At 40.8% G+C, this 23,071-nt stretch overlaps 2 protein-coding genes and 1 non-coding gene across 4 annotated transcripts in view; 2 read left to right on the top strand and 1 right to left on the bottom strand.

The window, feature by feature from the left end:
• Positions 1-97, top strand: LOC123777221 (Z30 small nucleolar RNA). Its single transcript, XR_006775611.1, has one exon. It is a non-coding gene; the product is annotated as a Z30 small nucleolar RNA (small nucleolar RNA).
• Positions 98-1,076: 979 nt separating this feature from the next.
• On the bottom strand, positions 1,077-5,057 carry PEX12 (peroxisomal biogenesis factor 12). Its single transcript, XM_045773521.2, has 3 exons — positions 4,317-5,057; positions 3,465-4,018; positions 1,077-2,649 (listed from the first exon to the last, which is right to left on the bottom strand). Exons 1-3 carry the CDS (start codon positions 4,440-4,442, stop codon positions 2,250-2,252), a joined length of 1,080 nt encoding a protein of 359 aa, XP_045629477.2. The 5' UTR covers positions 4,443-5,057; the 3' UTR covers positions 1,077-2,249.
• A 5,609-nt stretch (positions 5,058-10,666) lies between these two features.
• The window catches only part of AP2B1 (adaptor related protein complex 2 subunit beta 1), a 119,797-nt gene continuing 107,392 nt past the window's right edge, over positions 10,667-23,071 (top strand). For both annotated transcript variants that reach the window (XM_045773673.2, XM_045773672.2), the window contains exons 1-3: positions 10,667-10,821; positions 17,071-17,130; positions 22,618-22,723. In XM_045773673.2, coding sequence (XP_045629629.1) covers positions 17,094-17,130; positions 22,618-22,723 — 143 coding nt within the window. In that variant the 5' untranslated portion in view covers positions 10,667-10,821; positions 17,071-17,093. The remainder of the gene's footprint in view (positions 10,822-17,070; positions 17,131-22,617; positions 22,724-23,071) is intronic.

The raw sequence follows: 23,071 nt of genomic DNA, 5'->3' as shown, positions 1-23,071 counted from the left end.
ATGCGATGATGAGTGAAGTATAGTCTGACCTGGTATTGCCATTGATTCAGTGTTGGCTTTGACCAGGGTATGATTCCTTAATCTTCTCTCTGAGCTGATTGTGGTTGTGGTTTTTCCGCATTGAAATGTTCTTATCTATTTGGGTACTGATTTTATTATGTATGAGTGTTTCTTTGATACTCTTTTGAATTGCTGATACTTTCATGTTTTCCTTCTTAGGTTAAGGTGAAAAATCTGGCTTTGATATCTTCGTGGAGGACTACATTATTTCCATCCTGAATCTGGTTCAGTTTTCTTATGGACTGATTACTGTATTAAAAATGTTTAATTAACTATGGTGTTTGTTTTGATAAAACCTTGCAATTTAACGAGAACTTTAACAAATATTCATTATTCTTATGGTACAGAAAAATGTTAATATTTTCAAATCCATAGGTTATTCCATTTCAAAATATAATTTTATCAACTTTGCACTATCAGAGAATGTTCTTTTTAATTGCTAAATGAGTCAAAATATTAGAAAACACCTCTCTCACCAGAGGCCCTTAAATTATTTTCATCCTTCCACTATCCATTTATTTTCACCAACCTGACAATCCCGTGGCATGAATTTTACTACATAAGCAACTTAAGTGTTTCTGTAGTATTTCTAATACAGGATCTTTCACACAAGCTGAATTCTTGCTGTTGGAGTAGAGGTTTTTTCCCTCCAAGTATTGGATTAACAACAACAACAAAAAAAGCAAAATGTCGATACAAAAATACTTCAAAGTCAGAGGTGGTCTGAATGAAAATGTACTTTAAACACTTCAAGTAATTTTTTTTGAAGATTTATTTATTTATTTGAGAGGGAGAGAGCAAGCAGGGGGCAGGGCAGAGGGAGAGGGAGGGAGAGAATCCCAAGCAGACTCCACGCTGAGTGGCAGAGCCCACCAAGGGCTTGATCTCACGACCCTGAGATCATGACCTGAGCCAAAACCAAGAGTTGGAGGCGGCTTAACCAATTGAGCCACCCAGGCGTCCCCAGGTTACCTCAGGTAATCTTTAAGTTTCCATATAATCTTGACAACTTGGAATAACTCTTTGCCAAAAACATTTATTCTTAAAATTTACTTAAGCGTTTCATAGAAACTTAGTAATAGAATAATTCGTGCCTGTTTAGCAAACTCTTAACAGCAAGAAGAGCTTATTAAAAGATTCTTTTGCACAATCATAGTTAAATCCGTATGTCATCTCTTGATTGCTTATTAGTTTTGCTTTCACACTGAAATCTTCAGACTGCTCTGTATATACCCTCAACCCCTATTTTTCTTTAACCAGTTTCCCAAGAAAAGATATGTATGGCTCATAAAGGAATCTTACTTAAAAGTTGATACACTATAGCAGATGCTACTTAACAAGTGGCTCACAGTATATGGAAGGTGCTTTGTTTTTCTAAACCGTTTCTAAGTATTTCTGTAAAGAGCAGATCCACATTTCACATTGTTCGCAAACTGATAAAATCTCTTCCTCATAGGCAGATAAATGCTTTCTTTTCTCAAGAAAAGGCCTGCTTCCCCATCACCCACTTTATGAGGTCTAACTTGGTTTTTTCCTGAGAGTTTCTATACCGCTTGTTCTTCAAGGAAAAGCTGCTTCTACTATCCTCTTTCATCTACTTCCTCTACGGTGACCTCCATGTCCCCTGTCAATCCTGATTCTCTTATTCTAACCAGCTTGCTAAACTCTAAGTAGGAGTCTAGAGAGAAGGTTAAAAGGTTTAAATCAATGGATATTTCCTTTTAAAGAATCCATATACAGTTGACCCTTGAACACAGATTTGAATTGTTTGGGCCCACTTGCATGTGGATTTTTTACAGTACAGTACTATAAATGTATTTTCTGTTAATGAGTTTCTTAATATTTTCTTTAGCTTACTTTACTGCAAGAATACAGTATATAATACATTTAACATACAGAATATGTGTTAATTGATTGTTTATGTTGGCGGTAAGGCTTCCGGTCAATAGTAGGCCGTTAGTAGTTAAGTTTTGGGGGAGTCAAAAGTTACATGTGAATTTTCTACTGGGGGGGTGGTGTTGGCAACGTTAATGCACATGTCATTCAGAAGTCAACTCTAGTGGTGTAAAGTTCATGTAATTATGAACTGAGGATGAGAAGAATCAAACAGTGCTAGGTACTGTGCTGAAAATCAGGTTCTCAGCCTTATAGTGCAATAATTTTGTCATGAGATAAAATGCTAATCCCTTTCAGTTCTCAGGGGAGTACAATTTAATTAGATGTTGTACTTCTGTTGGATAACCTGTTATGGGACAAGCTTGGTGACTCCTTACATAATTAAATACACAGCGATAACAAAACACATAGCCAGAGGTGGCAAGAACAGTATCATTCACCCGCGTTTTGCGACACAGTGGGCACACAGTCTTCATTTTGGGTAACAGAGGAGAATCGGAATTATAGTCTAGGTGTACAGGTGGTGGTGGAGTAGGCAGGGCAGTCAGTGATTTGATGGTTTCTTGATTTTCAGATGAGTACCACCACTCGAGGAACTGCAGAAAGAATACTCCCACAGAAAGGCCAGTAGAGAGGGATAAGGCAGCACCTCCCAAAGCTTTCTTCAGAACTGACTTTATCTTCTCACCAACACTGGCGGGAGAATAGAACAAGGAAGCAACAGGAGAAACTTTATTTAGGTATGATCGCAGAATGACTAATATAAATGTTCCACTTACACTTTTCATCAGAATCACTGATTCAGTTTGGAGATTAAGTAAATTGCTAGATTGGCACTGTCTCCTTTAGTATCTATTTGAAATGATTTCCCTTTTCTGACTTACAGTATTTTGGAAGTATAGGAGCTAAACTTTGTATTTAATGACTAGGGGTTTTGTTTTGTTTTGAGAAAGAAATTAGTGAGACATTCATTATATAGATCTGTGTGTGTGTGTGTAAGATAGTATATCAAGAAAAAACTCACTTAACAAAAACGACTTAGCAATATTGAGGAATATATATTTGAATCTGTAGGAGAACACAAACACTAACTCTGTAGGAGAACACAAACACTAACAGTGGCATCGTGGTTAAGAGCACAGTTTTGAGAACTGCTGAATCTCAGTTCTGCCACCTAGCTATGTGGCCTTGGCAAGGTACTTAGCTATTAGGTCTTAGTTTCCTCAGGTGTTAAACAAGGTAATGAATTTATTTCATTACGCTGTCAGGAGGATTGAGATAATGGACGTAAAGCAGACAGCACAGGGCCTGGCACACAGCAAGCATGCATAAAAATGTAGCTAGTATGATGAGGTTACCAGGATGGCAACTCTTGTTTTATGCACACAAAAATTTTTCTGTGATTTATGAAATACCTCAAAGTGGACTGAGGAAGGTTAGTTTCATAAAATTAGGTTAAGATCTTAGAATTCCTTCGTGAGAGATTTTGGGAAATGTTAGAGACTTACCTCCTGGCTGGTTGCTGCATCATGCGGGCTTCAGCTGCTCTGTGCTCCAGGGCTTGTATATCCTGAACTGTAAGTCGACCTAGCCGAACTCCCGCCAGCCTCAGCAATGGTGAGTGATGCTGAGCCCTTCCTAGGATGTAGCGAAGTTGTTGTACAAAAAACCAGCCTTCCCACGCCATGTTAACAAATGGGTAGGCTGCCAGGAAGGCTCTATAAAACTGTTTCCAGCGGGAAGAAGGGGGGTGGATTGAATATTCATCCTCTTCTCTCAGGCTAGAAACCAGCTTCTCCAGCTTCACTTTCAGGTAGGGAAGAAGAACCAGGAACATAACTGACTTCCAAAGCTGCTTCTTTGGGAGGCCAGCACTGGCCAATCTCTCAGGCTTATGTGTGTCCCCCATTACAATGCGCTTTAAGCCATAAAAATTTTCAGAAAATGAGGCACTGGTTTTAGACAGAAAATGCTGCTGGAGCAGAAGATCTAGCAGGGCGAAGATTTCATCAAACCACCTCCAAAAGAAGCCATAATGGGCAGGATTTGATTCTGCAAGAACCTGAAACAAAGTAAATTAATAAAAGAATTTAATTCCATTTCACAATTACTATGCATTGTATTCACATTTCCTTTTTCTCCTCTGAATTCTAATACTTCGGGCTTAAGTCACTTCCTGAAGTGCTGGGTATTCAGTACAGGGCTCTACACATAACAGGGACTCAATAACCCTGAAATCATAGGATGTGAATTATGCGCTAACTGGCAATTTCAAAACCTAGGCAACCAAATAAACCCAAATTATTGGTTTGGTTTATACCCAGTTGTCTCCAAAACCTTTCAGAGAATTCATACCTTACCTTAACCACATGCTGAAGAGCAGGTCTCACTGCTGTCATTAAACTGTCCTGTGCTACCACCTCAAAGATGGACGGCTGGTCATCCACCACAGAAGCAGTTGTGATGTGAGCCCCGTGCTCAGCCATAGTTTCCTATGTGCACTGCGTTTCGCTTTGCCCACAAACTCTTTAGTAAGCATGAACTTGTTTTACTTATCAAACAGATGTTCAGTCTTAAAGGTAATCTTTCTGCAAGAGACCCAAAACTCCTCTTTTACAGAACTGGGGGGAAAAAAAAGACCTCTTCTGGAAGCAGGAGGGGGAGGGGTCTCAAATTAAGGAGGTTAAGAACGAAATTAAGGCAGACGTGGCAGAAATTAAGGTGGAAGTGGTAACGTGGGGTAGGGATGTCAAATGCTGCACCTCACAGGGCAGAGCATGCCTATGGGACACAGGTATGGGCGAAGGAGTGCTCTCTTCTGGAGCTGCAGTCCGGGAGGCTGCGAATCAGGGACTCAATCGTGAGGGCTTAAAAGTCGGCCAACTCTGAGGGATCAGAGGTGCCAGGGCGGTCCCGGTACGCGAGGACTGGCTCCAGCTGTTGGCTGCGAAGTGCCAGCGCCTATCCTCGCGCGCAGACCCCCGGCGAGGCGCGAAGGACCCACGACGCCACGTTTGAAGAGAGAGGCCTCGGCTTTACGACAGAAGCCGCACCCGGAAATCGAAGCAACGGGGGATTCGGACGGCCGACGGAGGGGAGGCGCTCTAGCCGCGAACGTGGCCCAGGAACCGGAACTAGCCCACTCTATGACCCCACCGGGACTTCCGTTTCCGCTCCCGCCGAAATTAAAGAAGTCCATGGGGCCTGAGTTGGAGTGTAATTTTGTGCTCGTTTGTTTTACTTTTCTTAGCTGGTTTTGCTTCGCATCCTCGGGGGGAAGCCACAGCTCTGAATCTCCATCTGCAGAGCTCTTTTTGGCAAGGTGTTTGGGGGCGCCGCACCGACGTCTGGCACCCGGAGGCAAGAACTGGGGCCTGCTGCTGAGGCCTTTGTTCCCTTGGGCGATTTAGTTAGGGGTGGGGGGACAAAAAGGAATATGGATGTGCGGAAGTTCTCTCAGCGTGCGGCGGCGTGGTGGTTAATTTATATTCTGCCGGCTTCCGGGAAGAATTTGGAACGACGGAGCTAGGGATAGAAGCCTTTAGCTTTGTTGCCAATTATTATGTTAAAAAATGGTGAGAATGAGAAGGGTTCCTGCAGTTCGTTAGAACTGGGAACGATTAACTTTCCATTCTAGCTGGTACATTAACTGTCTCCTAGGTGTAGTTATGGTCAAGCATAACTAGGCATTTGCCACACTTGATGCAAATGGTTCCTGCCCTCGTACACGTTTGGATGTATCACAGAGATGTGAATACAGTGCTAAGGGATCCTGATGAGTTCTAACTAGAATGAACTGGGGGCGCTTGGGAGATGGTACTTTTCACTGTTTGTATTGCAGAATTAACGTAATTTACCTTACGGTTTGCAAAATGCTTTTACATCGTGTGCAACTTTGCCTCGTTTGAGTTGCTTATACAGGTTTATTGAATTTCGATGAGTGAAAGTTCAACCATTCCTTTATCTCCAACCCCTCCCCACTTCTGTGCTAAATGGATAGGAATAGAAGGTATTATTCACTGCCTTACAGGATCTTATGGTATAAAGACCATTGGTTTTTGTATAATGAGAACCCTCAAAAATAAGGTTTGGGTTTAATTGCTTCAATAAAATCTTACAAGTTAATCTTACAGTTCTTTTTTTTTTTTTTTAAAGATTTTATTTATTTATTCGACAGAGATAGAGACAGCCAGCGAGAGAGGGAACACAAGTAGGGGGAGTGGGAGAGGAAGAAGCAGGCTCACAGCGGAGGAGCCTGATGTGGGGCTTGATCCCATAACGCTGGATCACGCCCTGAGCCGAAGGCAGACGCTTAACCGCTGTGCCACCCAGATGCCCCTAATCTTACAGTTCTAAACATGTTTTTTTACTCTACCAAATAACCTGCCAGCGAAAATCACGTTGATAGCAGACTTCTACCTTACAGAATTTCAAGGACTAGAGATAATGTATCTATATAAAGCACCTGACAAGTATTAGGTGCTCTAATAATGATAGCTATTGTCTGCAGGCTTTTCTTAATTGAACTACAAAAGGACGAAGTTGAGACTTAGCATCAACTACAAGTGGGAAGTTAAATGTTTGTATCAGTTAGGGTTCTTTGTTTACAAGCAAAAGAAACAAGCTAATATTTAAACTAAAAATTTTTTTGGAAATATATGGAGTAGGTAACAAAACGAGGAAAGCCATCTCTAAAAAGGTCAGGAACTACAGTTGTATTGGCTGTCTCCAGCAAGAATTAATAGTCTCACCCAGGCAGTGTTGTTGCATGAATGAGCTTCAACAAATTTCTGTCACTGTACTTACTCAAATCCCTATTGCCCTACATTGGTTCAGATTTCCTCTCCACTCTCACTCTTAGAAGAGGGCAAGACTGGGGTTCCTGCTGGCTCAGTCAGTTAGGTGTCCAACTCTGTTTTTTCAGCTCAGGTCATGATCTCAGGGTTATGAGATCCGCCGGTGTCTAGCTCTGTGCTCATCTCGGAGTCTGCTTGGGATTGTTTTTCTCCCTCCCCCTCTGCCTTCCCCTTCTCCCCCGCGCACTTGCTTACTCTCTCTCTAAAGTAAACAAATCTTAGGGGAAAAAAAGGGCAAGACACCTTGATTAATACCCCAAGAGTAAATTGAAATTGCAAGAGAAAAAGGAAAGGCAGTAAAAAATAACTGTCAATTATTTTTTAAAAAAACTTTTAAAAAGATTTTATTTATTTATTTGACAGAGACAGCCAGCGAGAGAGGGAACACAAGCAGGGGGAGTGGGAGAGGAAGAAGCAGGCCCCTAGCAGAGAAGCCTGATGTGGGACTCGATCCCAGAACACCGGGATCATGCCCTGAGCTGAAGGCAGACGCTTAACGACTGCGCCACCCAGGTGCCCCTAACTGTCAATTATTTTTTAAAAAGATTTTATTTATTTTAGATAGCATGTGAGCTGGAGGAGGGGGAGAGGGAGAGGGAAAGAGAGAATCTCAAGCAGAGTCCTCACTGAATGCAGAGCCCCCTGCGGGGCTCCATCTCACCACCCCGATCGTGACCTGAGCCGAAATTAAGAGTCGAATGCTTAACTGACAGCCACCCAGGTGCCCCCAATTAATGCCACTGATTACAGCCAACAAATAATAACCACCTCATCATAAATCCCACTCTCAGGTTTATATTGTAATAGATCAGACACATAAAAAGTGTACTTACGTGAAGAGGTATTCAGAGCCATCAGATAGGTTAGTCTGATGTGTTAGTAGGAAGAGATAACTATCAGCTGGGAGAAATAAGGCACTACAAACCAGCTTAAATAGAAGGCCTATACTGGCCTACATAACCAAATCGAAAAACGTTGTTTCTATTCTCATATTTTATCTCAGCTTCTCTTTGTCAGTTGCTTTCTAATATAGTGATGTAACCTGGTACATTTTGTACCTTATACCATAACATATCCATTGAGAAAGTTTTGTGAATTAGGTGGATCTCAAAAGAGGAGTACATTTGGGGCAAGTCATTGTAGTGGTAGGGCTTTCTAGGCTAAGGGAGCAGCATGGAGTGTATGTGGAGCAAATTGTTTAGTTTACTTTAACTGTGGAGCTACAGAAAGGAATAGTAGAGAGTATGTTGAATATAGATTTAGGTGGATTATGGAAGGTCTTAAATGCTACTTTTAGTATTTTGCCTGTGGACATTCATTTAATATTGAGTAACTTTATATGTCAGGCATTATGCTGGGTGCTGAGTATGAAGTAGTAAAAACAGACATGGGATTTATAGTCTAGTTGGGGACGGAGATAATAAGTAAATAAACATTCATAATTTACAAATGGAATAAGGGCTGGGATGGCGTGGCAGTGTGGGCTAGGAGGGCAGAACATTTTAGATTGGGCAAACAGAGTGTCTTTTTTGAGAAGATTACAGTTAAACTGAGACCAATGTGAGCATTTGGAGGATGATGGAGGTGATTATTAGTCAGGAAGAGCAGTATTTGTGAAGGCCCTGGGATGGGAAAGAGTGTGGCATATATGAGGGCTGCAATAGCAAAAGAGGACATGTAGAGTAAGGCATAAAATGGTGTTAGAGAGGTAGGGGTCAAATCTTGCAAGGACTCTGGCCATGGGAAAGAGACTGGATTTTAGTTCAAGTGCAGTGGGAATTCCTTGAAGGATTTATACACCAGAGTCATGATGAGGTTTGTATTTTTAAGGTGACCCTGTAATGTTGTTATGTTTACTTTGTGAAAATTCATCCAAAGTTTACATTTATGATGTGTGCACTTTTTAAAAAATGTTTGTTATACTTCAGAATAAGCTAAATAACCTGGCTGCTGTATGGATAATGGTTGGGAGAAAAGTTGAGGTTTCTGGTAGCCCAGGCAATAGGTGGTAGTGGCTTAGATTAATGAGGTGGGATAGAAGGGATTGGATGAATTAAAGATTTATTTTGAAGGTAGATTGACAACTTGGAGATGGTTTGGTTGTGACCATTAAGGGAGAGAGAAATTAAGAATGACTCTCCGGTTTCTGGCTTAAGCAATTCAGTGTAATTTACTGAGATAATTACACTTGTAGCAAATGCTACATAGTCATACTATGTGCAGTCATAGTTCCAAGTGCTTTACATAGATTAATTCCCTTTATAAAACTTAAAACAGTTTTATGATTGGATATTACTATTTCCCCATTTTACAGATGAGAAAACTAAAGAGCATAGAGATGGGAGAAACTGAGGGAAGGATAGGTTTGGACTTACTAGGCATTGAGGAGCTGTTAAAAGGTTTTGAAGATATGAATCAAAGTCCTTTGATAAAGATTTTTCTGGTGGCTTTTTTTTTTTTTTTAACAAAATCCATCTCTGATTTCTGGGAGTTGTAACTGGAACCAGGTTTTTCAACACCCATTCCTCATCTCATGATTTGTTTGATTTGGGTGGGCCATAAATCTAGAACTTCCCAGTGTGTGGTTAGCAGTTTGGTAGTGAAGCTGGGAATAGGTCAAGGCTAGAGATAAAGATTTAGGAGTCCTATGGGTAGGAACAATCATTGAATTCATGGTATTGCTAAAGAGATAGTGTAAAGAAAATGTATGATTATAGAACTTAAAAACAATCCTATTTTCTCTCTCAAACATCCCATATACTCTTTTCAGTCATATTTTCTTGTGGTGTTATTCAAAACTCCTGCTTTCATTTCCTCACCTCCCATTCATCCTCAAACTTCTGCAGCATGGCTTTTGCCTTCATATCTCTACTGATGGTCCCAGCAATGACATCAAAGACTATTTATTTACTTATTTATTCAGGGGGAGGGGGAGTGAGAATCTTAAGCAGGCTCCATGCCCCCTGCAGAGCATGCGGGGCTTGATCTCAACAACCCTCATACATTTATGCATTCAACAAATTTTGGGGAGGGGAGCTAGGTCTCAGGGGAGTGAACAGATTGATACAGTTCCTACTTTCATAGAACTCTAAAAATGTGCTAAAACATTATAACCACCTGCTTTTCCTTCTCGCTTTCTACTTTGCAGTCCCCTTTGCATTTTGGTTTCCTCAACTTCTGCCCCAGACTCTCACTCTTCACGTTTTTTTGTTTTTGTTTGTTTTTAAATTAAAGACTTAGTATTTTCAGAGCAGTTTTAGGTTCACAGCAAAATTGAGGGAGAGGTACAGAGATTTCTAGGTCTTGGTTTCCAAAAATAACTAACTTTTGTGTAAGCCAGGTGCTTTATCTACATTATCCCATTCAAAATTCACGAGCCAGGGAAAGTTAGATCGTTGGCTTCATTTCACAGACAAAGGTTAAGGAGATGTTAAGTGATTTCCCAGTCATATTCAAGGCAGGGATTTGGACTCAGATCTGATGCCGTCTCACCCTGTTTTCCTTGCACCACTTTCTTCTGGTCCCACTGCTCATGGATAGTCCTGGGCTGGATCACCATTGTCCACAGTCCTGAACTGGCCTGAAAAATTAGCTGAGCTTTTAAATTTTTTTAAATAAAAGGAACAGGATATTTCATCCTCTCTATGTGAGAGTTTTTAGAGAACTCCTATGCGAGGAAACAAATCCAGAGAACATCAGTTTGTTTAATATATCCCTCTGCATAGCCACGGAACCTCCTCTCGGGTCCAGTCTCCAGTTTCCCAGCAAAAACCTGTCCGTCTCCAAAGCGACAGAGCTCGCCGCCTTTCTCGTTCTCCCGCGCGCGGGGATGACGGTACGCGGCGAGGCTCTCTGACGTCAGAGTTTCCTGTCCACCATCTTTGTCCCTGGCAAAGTGGGTTTTGCGCAGTGGCTTAGACCTGGAGGAGTCGTGACGTGCAGGAAACCATTACAACACCACTCGGGCCGTGCTCTCTGGCTGCCGCCGCCACCCCCGCCCTTGCCTCCGGTGAGTTCAGGGCGGCTAACTTCGGGGTGTGTCCCTCATTGATGGGTTGGGGGACCCCAGGTTGAGTTGGAGGCTGGTGGAGGGGAAGAAGAAATCCTCGGAGCGTGACCGTTGAGGGTGAAGCGAGCCGTCGGGTGTGACCGTTGTGAGGAAGAGGGTTGGAGAAAGGGAGTCCACCGCTCTGGCGTGGCAAGGGAGTTCTCGGGTGTGGCAGCTGGGAATTGGGGGAAGGGGGACACCGGAGGGAAGATATGTTCGAGGTCGGGGGCTGGGGCCAGAGGCCAGGGGTGTGGCCAGTAGAGGCTGGAGGCCGAACGGGAGAACCTTCCGTCTTCCCCGCTTGGCGTCGTTCACTCAGAGGCTGGGACGTGTTCAGCTAAGCAGAAGGGGAAAGGGATTCCCTCTCAGGTTTGTCCATTGATGGACAAAACTCGCCCGTCTCCCGTAATTCGGGGTTAAGCGACACCTCTCTCCCACCTCATAATGGAGGAATGTATCCCTAGAATCTTGACCACCTGGGGCAGAGGCGGAATTCCTGACACTTGGGGGAAGGGAAGAGAAACCTTCAGACCCGAAGTGAGAGAGGGGGAAGGAAGCACGTAGGGGTAAATCTTGGCACCGAATTTTTTCTTTCTGGGCATAGCAGGAATGATCTGGTTTGAGAACGGCTGTAGACTAAGCCAGAGGTAAAGAAACTGGAATGTCCTGTTATTTCCATATTCTTTGAATCCAAAGAATTAATTCATGCTGTTTGTTTTCAGAGCAGTCTTCTACCTGGGGGGAGGCTTTTATTGAATTCATCTGGCTGTTTCATTATGAAGCAGTGTGCATAAAGTGTTGAGGCTTCATTAAGCTTTGATTTTTTAAAAAGATTTTATTTATTTATTTGACAGACAGCCAGCGAGAGAGGGAACACAAGCAGGGGAAGTGGGAGAGGAAGAAGCAGGCTCCTAGCAGAGGAGCCTGATGTGGGGCTCGATCCCAGAGCACCAAGATCACGCCCTGAGCCTAAGGCAGACGCTTAATGCCTGTGCCACCAAGGCGCCCCTAAACTTTGATTTTTAAAAGTGTGTTTTAAATGCAAGATACTGTTATAATAATCATTCTGGTTAAAAAGGTAAAGAAAACGCGGTAAGTTTAGGAAAGGTGGAATGACCAAGAAAGTGGTCTGAATGAGGAACAATTTAAATGATTAATTACCTTTCTGGTATGCCTGTATTGCTTAGCCTCAGGGTACACTTACAAAGTAATAATAGAAAGCAGCAGATGAAGGAGATGCAGCTGTACAAGAAAACGTGTAACACATTCCAGTGATGACTAAGCGTCGTGGTAAGGTGAGAACTGTTTGCAGGTACCTTAACAGTTTAAACTCCCAATGAAGCAGAAAGGATAGTGTGTTCTGCAAACAGCCTCAATGAAAATTGAGTGGTCAAATTAACACAAAGCTAACATTCTGTGAGTTAAGAGACTCCAGAAAGCCCAGTTCATCTTTTTCCCCCCTTAAACATCCATATTTAAAAATACTACATTTTATGTACAGGTTTGACCTAAGCCGAGCAAGCAGTGAATTAGATACGATACCGTCTCCTTTTTTCCTTCTTCTAGGCTTAAGTTTTCCAGAGTTTTGCTATTTCAGTTAAGAATTGGATGTAAGGGGCGCCTGGGTGGCTCAGTCGATTAAGCGTCTGCCTTTGGCTCTGGTCATGATCCCAGGGTCCTGGGATGGAGCCTTGCATTGGGTTCCCTGCGCAGAGGGGAGTTTGTCTCTCCCTCTCCCTTTGCCTCTCCCCCTGCTTGTGCTCTATCTCTCAAATGAATAAATAAAACTTAAAAAAAAAATTGGGTGTAAAACTTGGGACACCTGGATGGTTCAGTGGGTTGGGTGTCTGACTTCGTCTCAGGTCATGGTCTCAGGGTCCTGGGATCAAGCCCCATGTCTGGCTCCGTGCTCAGTGGGGAGTTTGCTTGTTCCTCTACCCCTGCTCGTTCTCTCTCTCTCTCTTAAATAAAATCTTTTTAAAAAATCGGATGTAAAACTTTTGAACTTCTTTCTTACTGTATAATATTAACAAATTTGTAATCTGACATAGATAAATAGAAATCACAGGTGTGGGGTCGCCTGGGTGGCTCAGTCGTTTGAGCCTCCAACTCTTGATTTCTGCTCAGATCATGATCTCAGGGTCATGGGACTGAGCCCCATGTCAGGCTCTGAGCTCAGCACAGTGTCTGCTTGTCCCTCTCCCTCTGCTCCTCCCTGCCACACACTCTCTCTAAAATAAATAAAATCTTAAAAAAAAAAAAAATCATAGGTGTGTGTGTTATAATTAGGTGTCTTGTAATTTCTTTTGAACTAAATGATAATGGAAGACACTATTATCTTTGCATTGAAATATCTAATTATTGAAATATTTGAGGGGCGCCTGGGTGGCTTGGTTAAACATCTGCTTTTGGCTCAGGTCATGATCTCAGGGTCCTGGGAGCGAGCCCCGTGTGGGGCTCCCTCCTCAGCGGGGAGCCTCCTTCTCCTGCTCCCCCTGCTTGTGCGTGCTCTCTCTGTCAAATAAATATAATCTTAAAAATATTTGAAATCTCAACGCCTCTCACCCTTGTAATAAAAGATGTCTGAATGGCCTTTCTGCTCTGTAATTGTGTTAACTCCAGCCAGTTTTTCGCTACGGGCACCAAACTGTAAAGCCAACTTTGTGTGAAAAGAAGGGATTTAGTGGCCTCACCAAGTCTCATTTAGATGCCATTTCCCCGAGAGCCATTTGAAATTGAGACCCTATTAATTTTTTTCTGGCCTTATTTTCTTTAGGGGCACTGTAAGGAGGGAGGAATAGAAGAGAAGGGTCTTTCGCAACCTATATTTGGTAGAAACTAGGTTATGTTCAATCCAGATATATCATCTGTGTAGGGAGGGAGGCTTTCCCTTAAAATGCAGTGACATCACACGCTGCTAGGACAAGTAAGAGTGAGTGTGTGCTTTCCCTGTGGCACCTTCGTCGTTTAGCAGTATTCCGAGGCCATACACAACAGTCAGTGACTTGTCTTGTTTGATCCGGTGGAAAGGTGGTGTGAGTTCAAACTCCATGATGGCTTTACGTTTTCCTGGGGTTCTCCTGTAGGAGCAAAAAAGAATTTTTTCCAGGTGGACCTTGGTTTTTGAGGCTCTTCAGCGAATATTGACTTTTTATTTTTTTCAGCTCTATCTTGGCTGCTTTTCTTTTGGCTTCTAATGCAGGCCACAGTTTTCACCATCCTGTACTTTGGAGAATCTGGTTATGTTCATCTTTGGCATGTGATTATCTCATTAAAAAAATGCATATGTAATTTTTTTTGTTTAAAGATTTATTTGAGAGAGAAAGAGAGTGAGTGAGCACGGAGAGGGAGAAACAGACTCCCCACTGAGCAGCGAGCCTGATGCAGGGCTCAGTCCTAGAACCCTGGGATCATGACCTGAGCCAAAGGCAGACACTTAACAGACTGAGCCACCCAGGTGCCCCATATGTAATTTTTTGAAGTGTAATTCATATAACATAAAATTAACCATTTTAAAGTGAACAGTTCAGTGACATTTAGTACATTGACAGTGTTGTACAGCTACCACCTCTTCCCACTTGTTTTTGTTTAGACTATTTTCATTTTTCTTGGAGTTTTCTTTTGGCTTAAGGCAGGAACTGACTTAATACAGTGTTTCCCTGTCAATACGGGTAAGGGATACTTCATTACTGTTGTTAACAACAGTGGAAGCTAAGAGTGATAGGTTTCTCCCTTTCTTTAAGAGCAGGGATTCTTATTTTAGGAGCTAAGATTACTTGTCTCTCTTCCCTGAAATTTTGTGGGTGGGTACATTATTCTTTAGTTAAGAACACAGTGCTCACAATGACTAGGACAGAAATATATTCCTTGACAATGAAATTTAATGGAGGTAGTGAAATGTGTGGGTCACTAATAAAGGTAGAATTTAAGACTAGGTTAATTTTATATTTAACAGACTGTGGTTAAGACTCCCGTTAAGAGGGGCGCCTGGGTGGCACAGCGGTTAAGCGTCTGCCTTCGGCTCAGGGCGTGATCCCGGCGTTGTGGGATCGAGCCCCACATCAGGCTCCTATGCTATGGGCCTGCTTCTTCCTCTCCCACTCCCCCTGCTTGTGTTCCCTCTCTCGCTGGCTGTCTCTATCTCTGTCAAATAAATAAATAAATAAAATCTTAAAAAAAAAAGACTCCCGTTAAGAATTTAATATGTGCATATGTGTATGAGATCTTTAGAAAACAACAGTTTTTGTGCCCTTTTTCAAAGAAACCGGGTGAAAACTTCCAAGCATATTTTGTTTTTAAATCTTAAGTAAGTTTTAAGTTTTGAGGATTCTATTGTACTTAAAATGGCATAGTAACATCCTAGACAGACCAGCCTGGCCTTGAGCTACAGCTCTTCTGTCAGGTTCTGGTAATCATTTCTGTGTACCGGTTTCTCTCTTTGTATGTGTAAGTTCTTACGTGATAACTTCAGATTCATTCCAGATCTTATACGTGAAGGACTCCTTTCTTCAGTTTGCGCCTTCAGCGTACATTGTGAATGGATTAAATGATTATAACATTCTTTGAATTTTTGCTAGAAAGGCATTATGAAAATATTGCGTAAGGCAAACCCCCTGTCACAGGCTAATTTTTAATTATAACAACTATCAAAGCGGGAATTTCTGTGTTCTATAGTATTTGTGGGTTCTAGCTCACATCTTTTAAGAGGGCAATCAGGGAAATTCTGGTACAACCTAAAGCACTTTTGCGTAAGGATCAGGACTGTAAATAGTAGCTACTTGGAAAGATCTCAGTTGAGGCTAATTTCCCTTAGGCTATCCAAGTAACACATTGTAGAGATCAGATTTAAGCCAGGCTCTTTTCATTATTTCATGTTTATTTGGCTCTTTTTCCTTTTCCTTAATTACATTGATTTGTTTATTGCTTAGATCTTTTCTCTCTGATCCATATTTACTGTTGTTTGCCAAATGTATTATCACTCATGTTGTTTTGGCCTGACAGTAATGAGCAGGTGCCAGGCATCAGTCCTAAATTTGGTAATAAGTATTGTTAATGAGGAAGGTAAGGAAGAAGATACACGTTTTTGAGTGCAGAAGGAATATTATTAAATGAAAATGTTTGAGTTTAAAGGTATCATGTACCTTGGACAAAGTCTTAAGAGTTTTTTTAAATCAGAAAATATTGTCTCATTTGGGGAGAAATGTGACCAGTCCATGTCATTTTTGTTTCACTAGTGGAACCATGTGTCGATTGGATTAATTCTTCCGGGAATTGGAACAGAAGCATTAATTGAGGCTAGGATCCATGATCTTTCAAGTTTTAACACCAGTTCTGATTCTCTTTTGTATGCAGTGTGACTGAATAAATATCTTTTTTTTCCTTGTTTTTATCTGTAAAGGGATATTATTTATTCTTTGGGAATAGTTTTTGGCTAAGTAATTGAGGCTAGGATCCATGATCTTTCAAGTTTTAACACCAGTTCTGATTCTCTTTTGTATGCAATGTGACTGAATAAATATCTTTTTTTTCCTTGTTTTTATCTGTAAAGGGATATTATTTATTCTTTGGGAATAGTTTTTGGCTAAGTATAGATTGTTGGAAATAAGAAAGCTATAATTAAAAAATCCATGTGCAAGGCATGTTTGCCTCTAGATGTTTGTTGTGGAAGAATATTGTCCTTTTAATGTAGGCTTTTTATTCTGAGAGATTCCTTTTTTCAGGAGTTTCATGTAATGGTGAATAGGTTGGCGCAGTTGTTTTCTCTTTCAGCCTTACCATTGCTTCAGGATACATGCTTTGGAATGACTCCATCTTGAGGTAGGGAGTAAATCAGATTTTCCTGAGTGGAAAGTAATGGGGAGATCTTTCAAAACAAACTTTCTTATCTTAAATATTTGAGGGCCTAATTGAAGATGTATGTGCTTTGAGGTTTTGGAGGCTTTGAGGAGGTAATTATGGATAAAATCGCAAGGCCATAATAGATTATCAGTTCATTCCATTTAGCCTATGGATTTTGCCCAGTTAGTTCCTTGAGGCAAGAGTTAACATTCTTAATTATCTTTGCATCTCTTGAATCAACAATAATGGTGGTAAGGAAGAAAATACTCATTTTTGAGTATAGAAATTCTTATAAATGTTCTTAAAATTAATCAAATGCCTTGTCGGACATCAGTAATTTGGATAAAGGAATTTTTTTTTCTCTTGTTGTAGGTGCACATTAAAGATCCAAAACCATGACTGACTCCAAGTACTTCACAACCAATAAAAAAGGTAAGTACGAAAACTTGATCAGAGAACTTTTGAGTTCTTGTGAGTTTCTTCAAAGTTGTGGTCTAAGATCGTTCCATCCAGAATGTTCCTGACCTCTTCAGACGTGCATATTATGGACTGTCTCGATGGAGATCTATTATTTGTACAGAAAAGGGTGTTTGAATAAATTATTAAAGGACGGGTTTGTAAAGATAGGGTTGTGATGCACATCATTTTGAGTTGAAGGTTCTGTTAATGGTAAGAGGATGAAATCCAACTTTGATCCATTGAAGATTGGTAGATGTGAGGAAGGCAGAAGAGGAAGAAGCACATTCATTCTCTTTTTTTTTTTAACTTGGAAATATTTTATAACAGTACTAGTAAAGTAATAGAGATCACATAAAAAAGTAAAAATGCAAGTTCTGTTTCTCCTTATTCTGGTTCCTGAGGTGAACTCAGGGTGTATCCTTAGTCTTTTTCTATGCATATAAGTGCAAGTATTAATCCATACGATTAAACAGTTTTTTATCTTTAACAAAAAGAGGTCATGCAACAGTGCATAGAAACTTGATATTTTTATATCCCTCCATATGGATCTACCTCATTCTTTGGGTGTTGTCTAAAAACATTCTTTGTGCTTAAAACAGGGAACCTCTAGAGTCAGTTCCATGATTTTTAGGTCACAGACTGTGGATTACTTGAAAAAAGCTTTGAATTTATTAACCTCATTGTCTTTGTAATCAGAAATATAATAACTGCTTTACGGGGTGCCTGAGTGGCTCGGTCAGTTGAGTGTCTGACTCTTGATTTTGGCTCCGGTCATGATCTTGGGGTCATGAAATCGAGCCCAGCATCAGGCTCTGCACTCAGCATGGAGTCAGCTTGAGGATTCTCTCCCTCTCCCCCTTCCTGGTGTGCACACGCATGTGTACTCTTGCTCTCAAAATAAATAAAATCTTAAAAAAAAAAATACAGTATTGTTTTTTACATATGGCTGTGGGTCTGGGAACTAAGGATTCTTCTTGGGAAAGCCCAACCTCCTCATCTTTTATAAAATTGTTCCTAAATAACGGCTCATTTCTAGTGCTGTAGATGGCCCTCCTTTCAAAAACAGACCAGTTTTGCTCTTCTCAGCCTGTTGTGTCCTCAGCTGAGATTTATTTATTTCCAGGATTAGAATTCTGTGCTTTGTATTTAGCAGTCTTATACTTACTGAGGTATTCTGGGATGACACCAACTATCATTCCTCTTATTCTCCAACAACTTTCCTTCTCAGATGGATCCTTTCTTCTCTCTTCCAGTGGCTGAAACAGGACACCTTCTCTGCCCCAGAATTTATCTTTAGTGTTTCTTTGCAATGTAGTTTACTGGCCTCAGCCTCCTGTTTCCAAATTTAATGAAGTTTGGTCTTGAAGAACACAGAGTCCTTCTTCCTCGACTTATTCATTCCACTTTTTTGTTCAGAAAATGTTTATTGAGTGTCTACTGTGTGTGAGTCATGCTTTCTCAACATTCTAACAGAGTTTCTGATTAAATATCCTAATTTCCTTCAAGTCAGAATAGATGCAAAGGACACCTAATACCCTTTGGTTTCTAAGTATCGTTTTCCACTAAAAGGAAGCAGGTCTCTTTGGAGAAATAACTGATTCCAGGGTGGGTCAAGGGAAAGTACAAGATGAACATGAATATCTTATGCCAGGAAGCAAGAGATGCTAAACAACAAAAAAAAAGGTGGGACATGCAGGGAGCAGCATAGTTCGAAAGGGCTTCCTGTCACTAAATTTGAGATAATTTGAGCTGTAAAAAAAGTGATCATAGTAGTGGATTATAACCCATTGAATAATATGTATATACATACAAATCATAGTTATCATTGATTCGGGCAGGAGTCAGCAGTGAATGCTAAAACGACTAGCAGGTGAAAGTTTGATGAGGAACAAGACGTTTAAATAGTCTCAAAGTTTCCTTTCACAAATTACTAATTATAAAGGAAAAAATAGTAACTTTACAGTGTTTAAGGTGGTATTTATCACCTTAACCAAATATTTGATCTTAACATCACCAGTAATGGGACACATTTTTTGTCTCTCTGTGTCATGCACTGAGAAGAACATAACATCCCCTAAGAATTTGCCTGTCAGAATGCATAACCTCAGTGTAATCCTGAAGGAACCTCTGTGATAAACCCAAGCTGAGGACACTCTATCAAGTAACTGGCCTATACCTTTAAAAAATGTGAGCATCCTGAAAGACAAAGGCTGAAGAACTGTTGCAGATTAAAGAAGACTAAAGTGGCATGATAATAAATGTAACATATGATCCTGGATGATCCTGGATTGGATCCTGGCCTGAAGGGGATGGTGGTAAAATTGCTATGGAGGATATTATCAAAACTTGAATAAAGCCCATAGATTAGATGCTAATGATGCGTCAGTGTTAAATTTCCTGACTTTAATCATTGCATTATAGTTAGTAAGATAATCGTGCTTAGAAATTATGCAGTGACATATTTAGAACTGAAGTGACATGACTGCAGTTTACTGATTCAGGAAAAAACATGTAAATATATAGAAAGTATCATCAGACAGATGTGGCAGTGTTAACAATTGGGGAATCTTGCAACTTTTTTTTTTTTTTTAAGATTTTTATTTATTTGAGAGAGAGAGGGCAGGGGGAGGGGCAAAGGAAAAGGAAGAGAACCCTCACTGAGCGCCGAGCCCAACTCAGGCTCCATAGCAGGATCCTGAGATCATGACCTGAGCTGAAATCAAGAGTCAGACATTTAACCAACTGAGCCCAAAGGTGCCTTTGTTTTGCAACTTTTAAGATACGATTTAAAAAAAATTTTTTTTTTTTAACCTGGGTGGCTCAGTCAGTGGAGCGTGTGACTCTTGATCTTGGGGTCGTGAGTTTGAGGCCCACGTTAAGCGTAGACACTACTCAAACTCTTAAAAAAAATAAAAAAAAAAAAATAGAAGAGGGCACCCTGTGGTGTCCTGGAGGGAACAAAGAGCAGCAAAACATTTTCTAGAAAGTGTAAGTGTATCTGTCCGTTCTGGTCATTTGGAATTAAATAAGGGTAAAGGAGCTCTTCTATAACAATAGGGAGAACTCCATAGTGAGTTTCTTAATTTTATCAACTACTGGTCAGTGGCTTTCAACCTTGCCTACACACTGGAATCACCCAAGGAAATTTAAAACAATACTAATGTCCAGGTCCCTCCACCTGAGGTACCCTGAGGTCTGGAATATGGCCTGGGTGTGCAGATTTTTTAAAGCTCCCCACATTTCTCTGATGTGCAGCCAAGATTGAGAACCATTACTAGGTACTGGCATTGCTTGGTAGATTTTATTAGGGGGAGAAGGAAAAAATGTAAGAATTTAATAAAGTTGTATGTATGAGATACCATGTTTCACTTCCTGCCCTCCTTGGCTCCCGCTCAACAACTTCTCTGTTTATTGTTTATACTTCACGAAAACCATTAACTCCACTTGTCCCTCATTTTCAGCTTTTTTTCTGACTCTCTGAAATGGTATTTATTTTTTCTGTTAACGTTTTATATGCTTTGATCACCAAGATATTGTCTATTGACCTAAAAAGATGTCATTTAAAAACTCACCTAACTTGGGGCCCTGGATGGCACAGTTGGTTAAGTGTCTGACTCTTGGTTTCGGCTCAGGTCATGGTCTCAGGGTCCTGCGATTGAGCTCTGTGTCAGGCTCCACCCTCAGCAGGCTGTCTGCTGGAGATTTTCTTCTCCCTCTTCTCTCTCTCCCTCTGAAATAAATTAATCTTTAATTAAAAAAAAAAAAGAAACCTCAGGTAACTCTTCAAACATTCTCTTGTAATGAGTCCTGGTAACCTTTTTTATTCAGGGATTTGTAAAAGTTTAAGACCTACAGATTGAATCACGGCTGGGTAAATATCACATTTTAAAAAATGGATAGACTGTGTTCCTTTTACTTCCTGTAACACCCACCAGAACTGCCTTGGGAACATATTCTTTAAGTTTATGCTAGAACTGGAATAGTTTCAGTTACATCCTGTTTTGATTCTTCAGCTCCTGCTGCTATTCACAGTGCAGACTTTTGAAACCCTGCTGCTTGTCCTTTACTGTTCCTAGAAGTAAATGATGGCAACCCTAAGAGCTGGATTTGGCAGGAGATGACTTGGTGGAAAGGAGAATGACTCTAAAGGGGCCAGCTTTTCTGCAATTTTTGCAATTGTTGATTAAAACCAGTTTTTGTAACTTCAATTTGTTTGCCTTGCTGGCGCTGGATATTGACGTAACAAGCTTTTTTAGTGCTGAACTTCTGTGTTCCTTACGAGTTTCATCCTTCCCATCTGAAGGCTTTAGCAGATCACATAGTTTGCTGTCCCCGCTGTTTCCATACTGGTGAATGATGTCTGGTTAAAATGAATATCAAGCACAGTCGTAAACATGGCGGAAAGTGAGGCGGTATTGTAGAAGAGTTTAAGGGTTTAGATGGAGGGTTGAACTGGGAGTAGCCAACTTCTTTTTTGTAGGCTTAGTGGTGTATTTTTTTTTTCCTTTTAAAACCAGTTGAGGATTATTACCGTCTTTTCTTTCAGCTCCAGCTTTCTGAAGGTAGGTGAGCCTTGTCCTTAAAATAGTGATGACAGCCCTGGCATTTCACAGTGCAGGGCCTGAGTGCTCATTCAAGATTGTGCCTTTAGAAATGACTCTGATTTGTACCATTCTTGAAGCTTTGAGATTATCATTTCCGTTAGATCAATTGAATAGGATGGGGTCTTGAAGCCCATCAGCTTCTCAAAGTACTAATTAGAGCAGGGATTGTCAACCCTGGTTGTGCATTAGAATAATTTGGAGGAACTTTAAAAAATATGAGTGTGAGAGTTCTCCTTGACATGCTGATTTATTTGGTCCAGAGCAGAGCTTGAGTGTTGTTATTTCTAAATACCTCGCAGGTAATATTAGTGTGTGGCCAAGGTTGGAAACCTCTGGATTCAACAGTCGGGAGACACAGTTCTAAGAGCAGCTCTGTCACTCATTCACTCTGTGATCTTTGAGCTTCAGTTCTTTATTGGTAAAGTTGAGAGGGGGTGAATGAGCTGATATCTGGAGTCTCTTTGGTTTGAAAACAGATTTGTGAACCTGTTTTGTGCCTATGTTTATTTTTTCTTTGGGGCCTTGAAATTCTGATGGAAGATCATCATCACTCAGATGCTATTTTCTCCCTATAGTAGTAAGATATCGTGAGATTTGTTTTTTTTTTTCCCCACTCCTACACTTCTAAGATCTGGATTGCACCTTCTTCTCTAGCTATAACCTCAAAGATGGTATCGTTATCAGTGGGTCAATTAATATTCTATGGATTTAAATTGTACTTGTCCTGTAATTTTTAAATTTTCTTCAGTTGCTGCCCTGCCTCTGGTCACCTGTCATGTTATTTATTACAGAGTGTAGTATTCTGCTCTAGTTTTCTGGTCCTGGGATCTCACCAATTTGGTCTCTTCTTTTGTAGGAGAAATCTTTGAATTAAAGGCTGAACTCAACAACGAAAAGAAAGAAAAGAGGAAGGAGGCTGTGAAGAAAGTGATTGCTGCCATGACTGTGGGGAAGGACGTTAGGTAAGGGTAATCACTCCTGCTGTTGGTCACTTTAGACCCATACCCTATTTTATGGCTTTTACTGCTTTTCATTTAACTGTTGTCATCATAGAATCTATAAGAATGAGTTTGTCTCACTGAAAGATCATGAGGAAGTATAGTTGCTTTTAGTTTAACTCTGTGACTTAAGTTTTTTTGAAGAATGAAACCAGTTTGATCTTTTTGCGTAGAGATCTAGTCTGAAACCTCCTGAGAGCTGGCACAGTTACAGACCTGTTGTTGAAGTAGTCTTAGAAGATACTAGAAGCGTACTGAGAAGCAGAAGCTCATACGTTCTTTAATTGGCTCAAACTAATGTCCTTAACTCTA

Source organism: Ursus americanus, chromosome 23, assembly GCF_024610735.1.
Source record: "Ursus americanus isolate L20-20 chromosome 23, mUrsAme1.1.p, whole genome shotgun sequence".
Taxonomy (NCBI): Eukaryota; Metazoa; Chordata; class Mammalia; order Carnivora; family Ursidae; genus Ursus; species Ursus americanus.
Note: the sequence above shows the minus strand (reverse complement) of the source record. Positions and strands in the feature narration are given on the sequence as shown.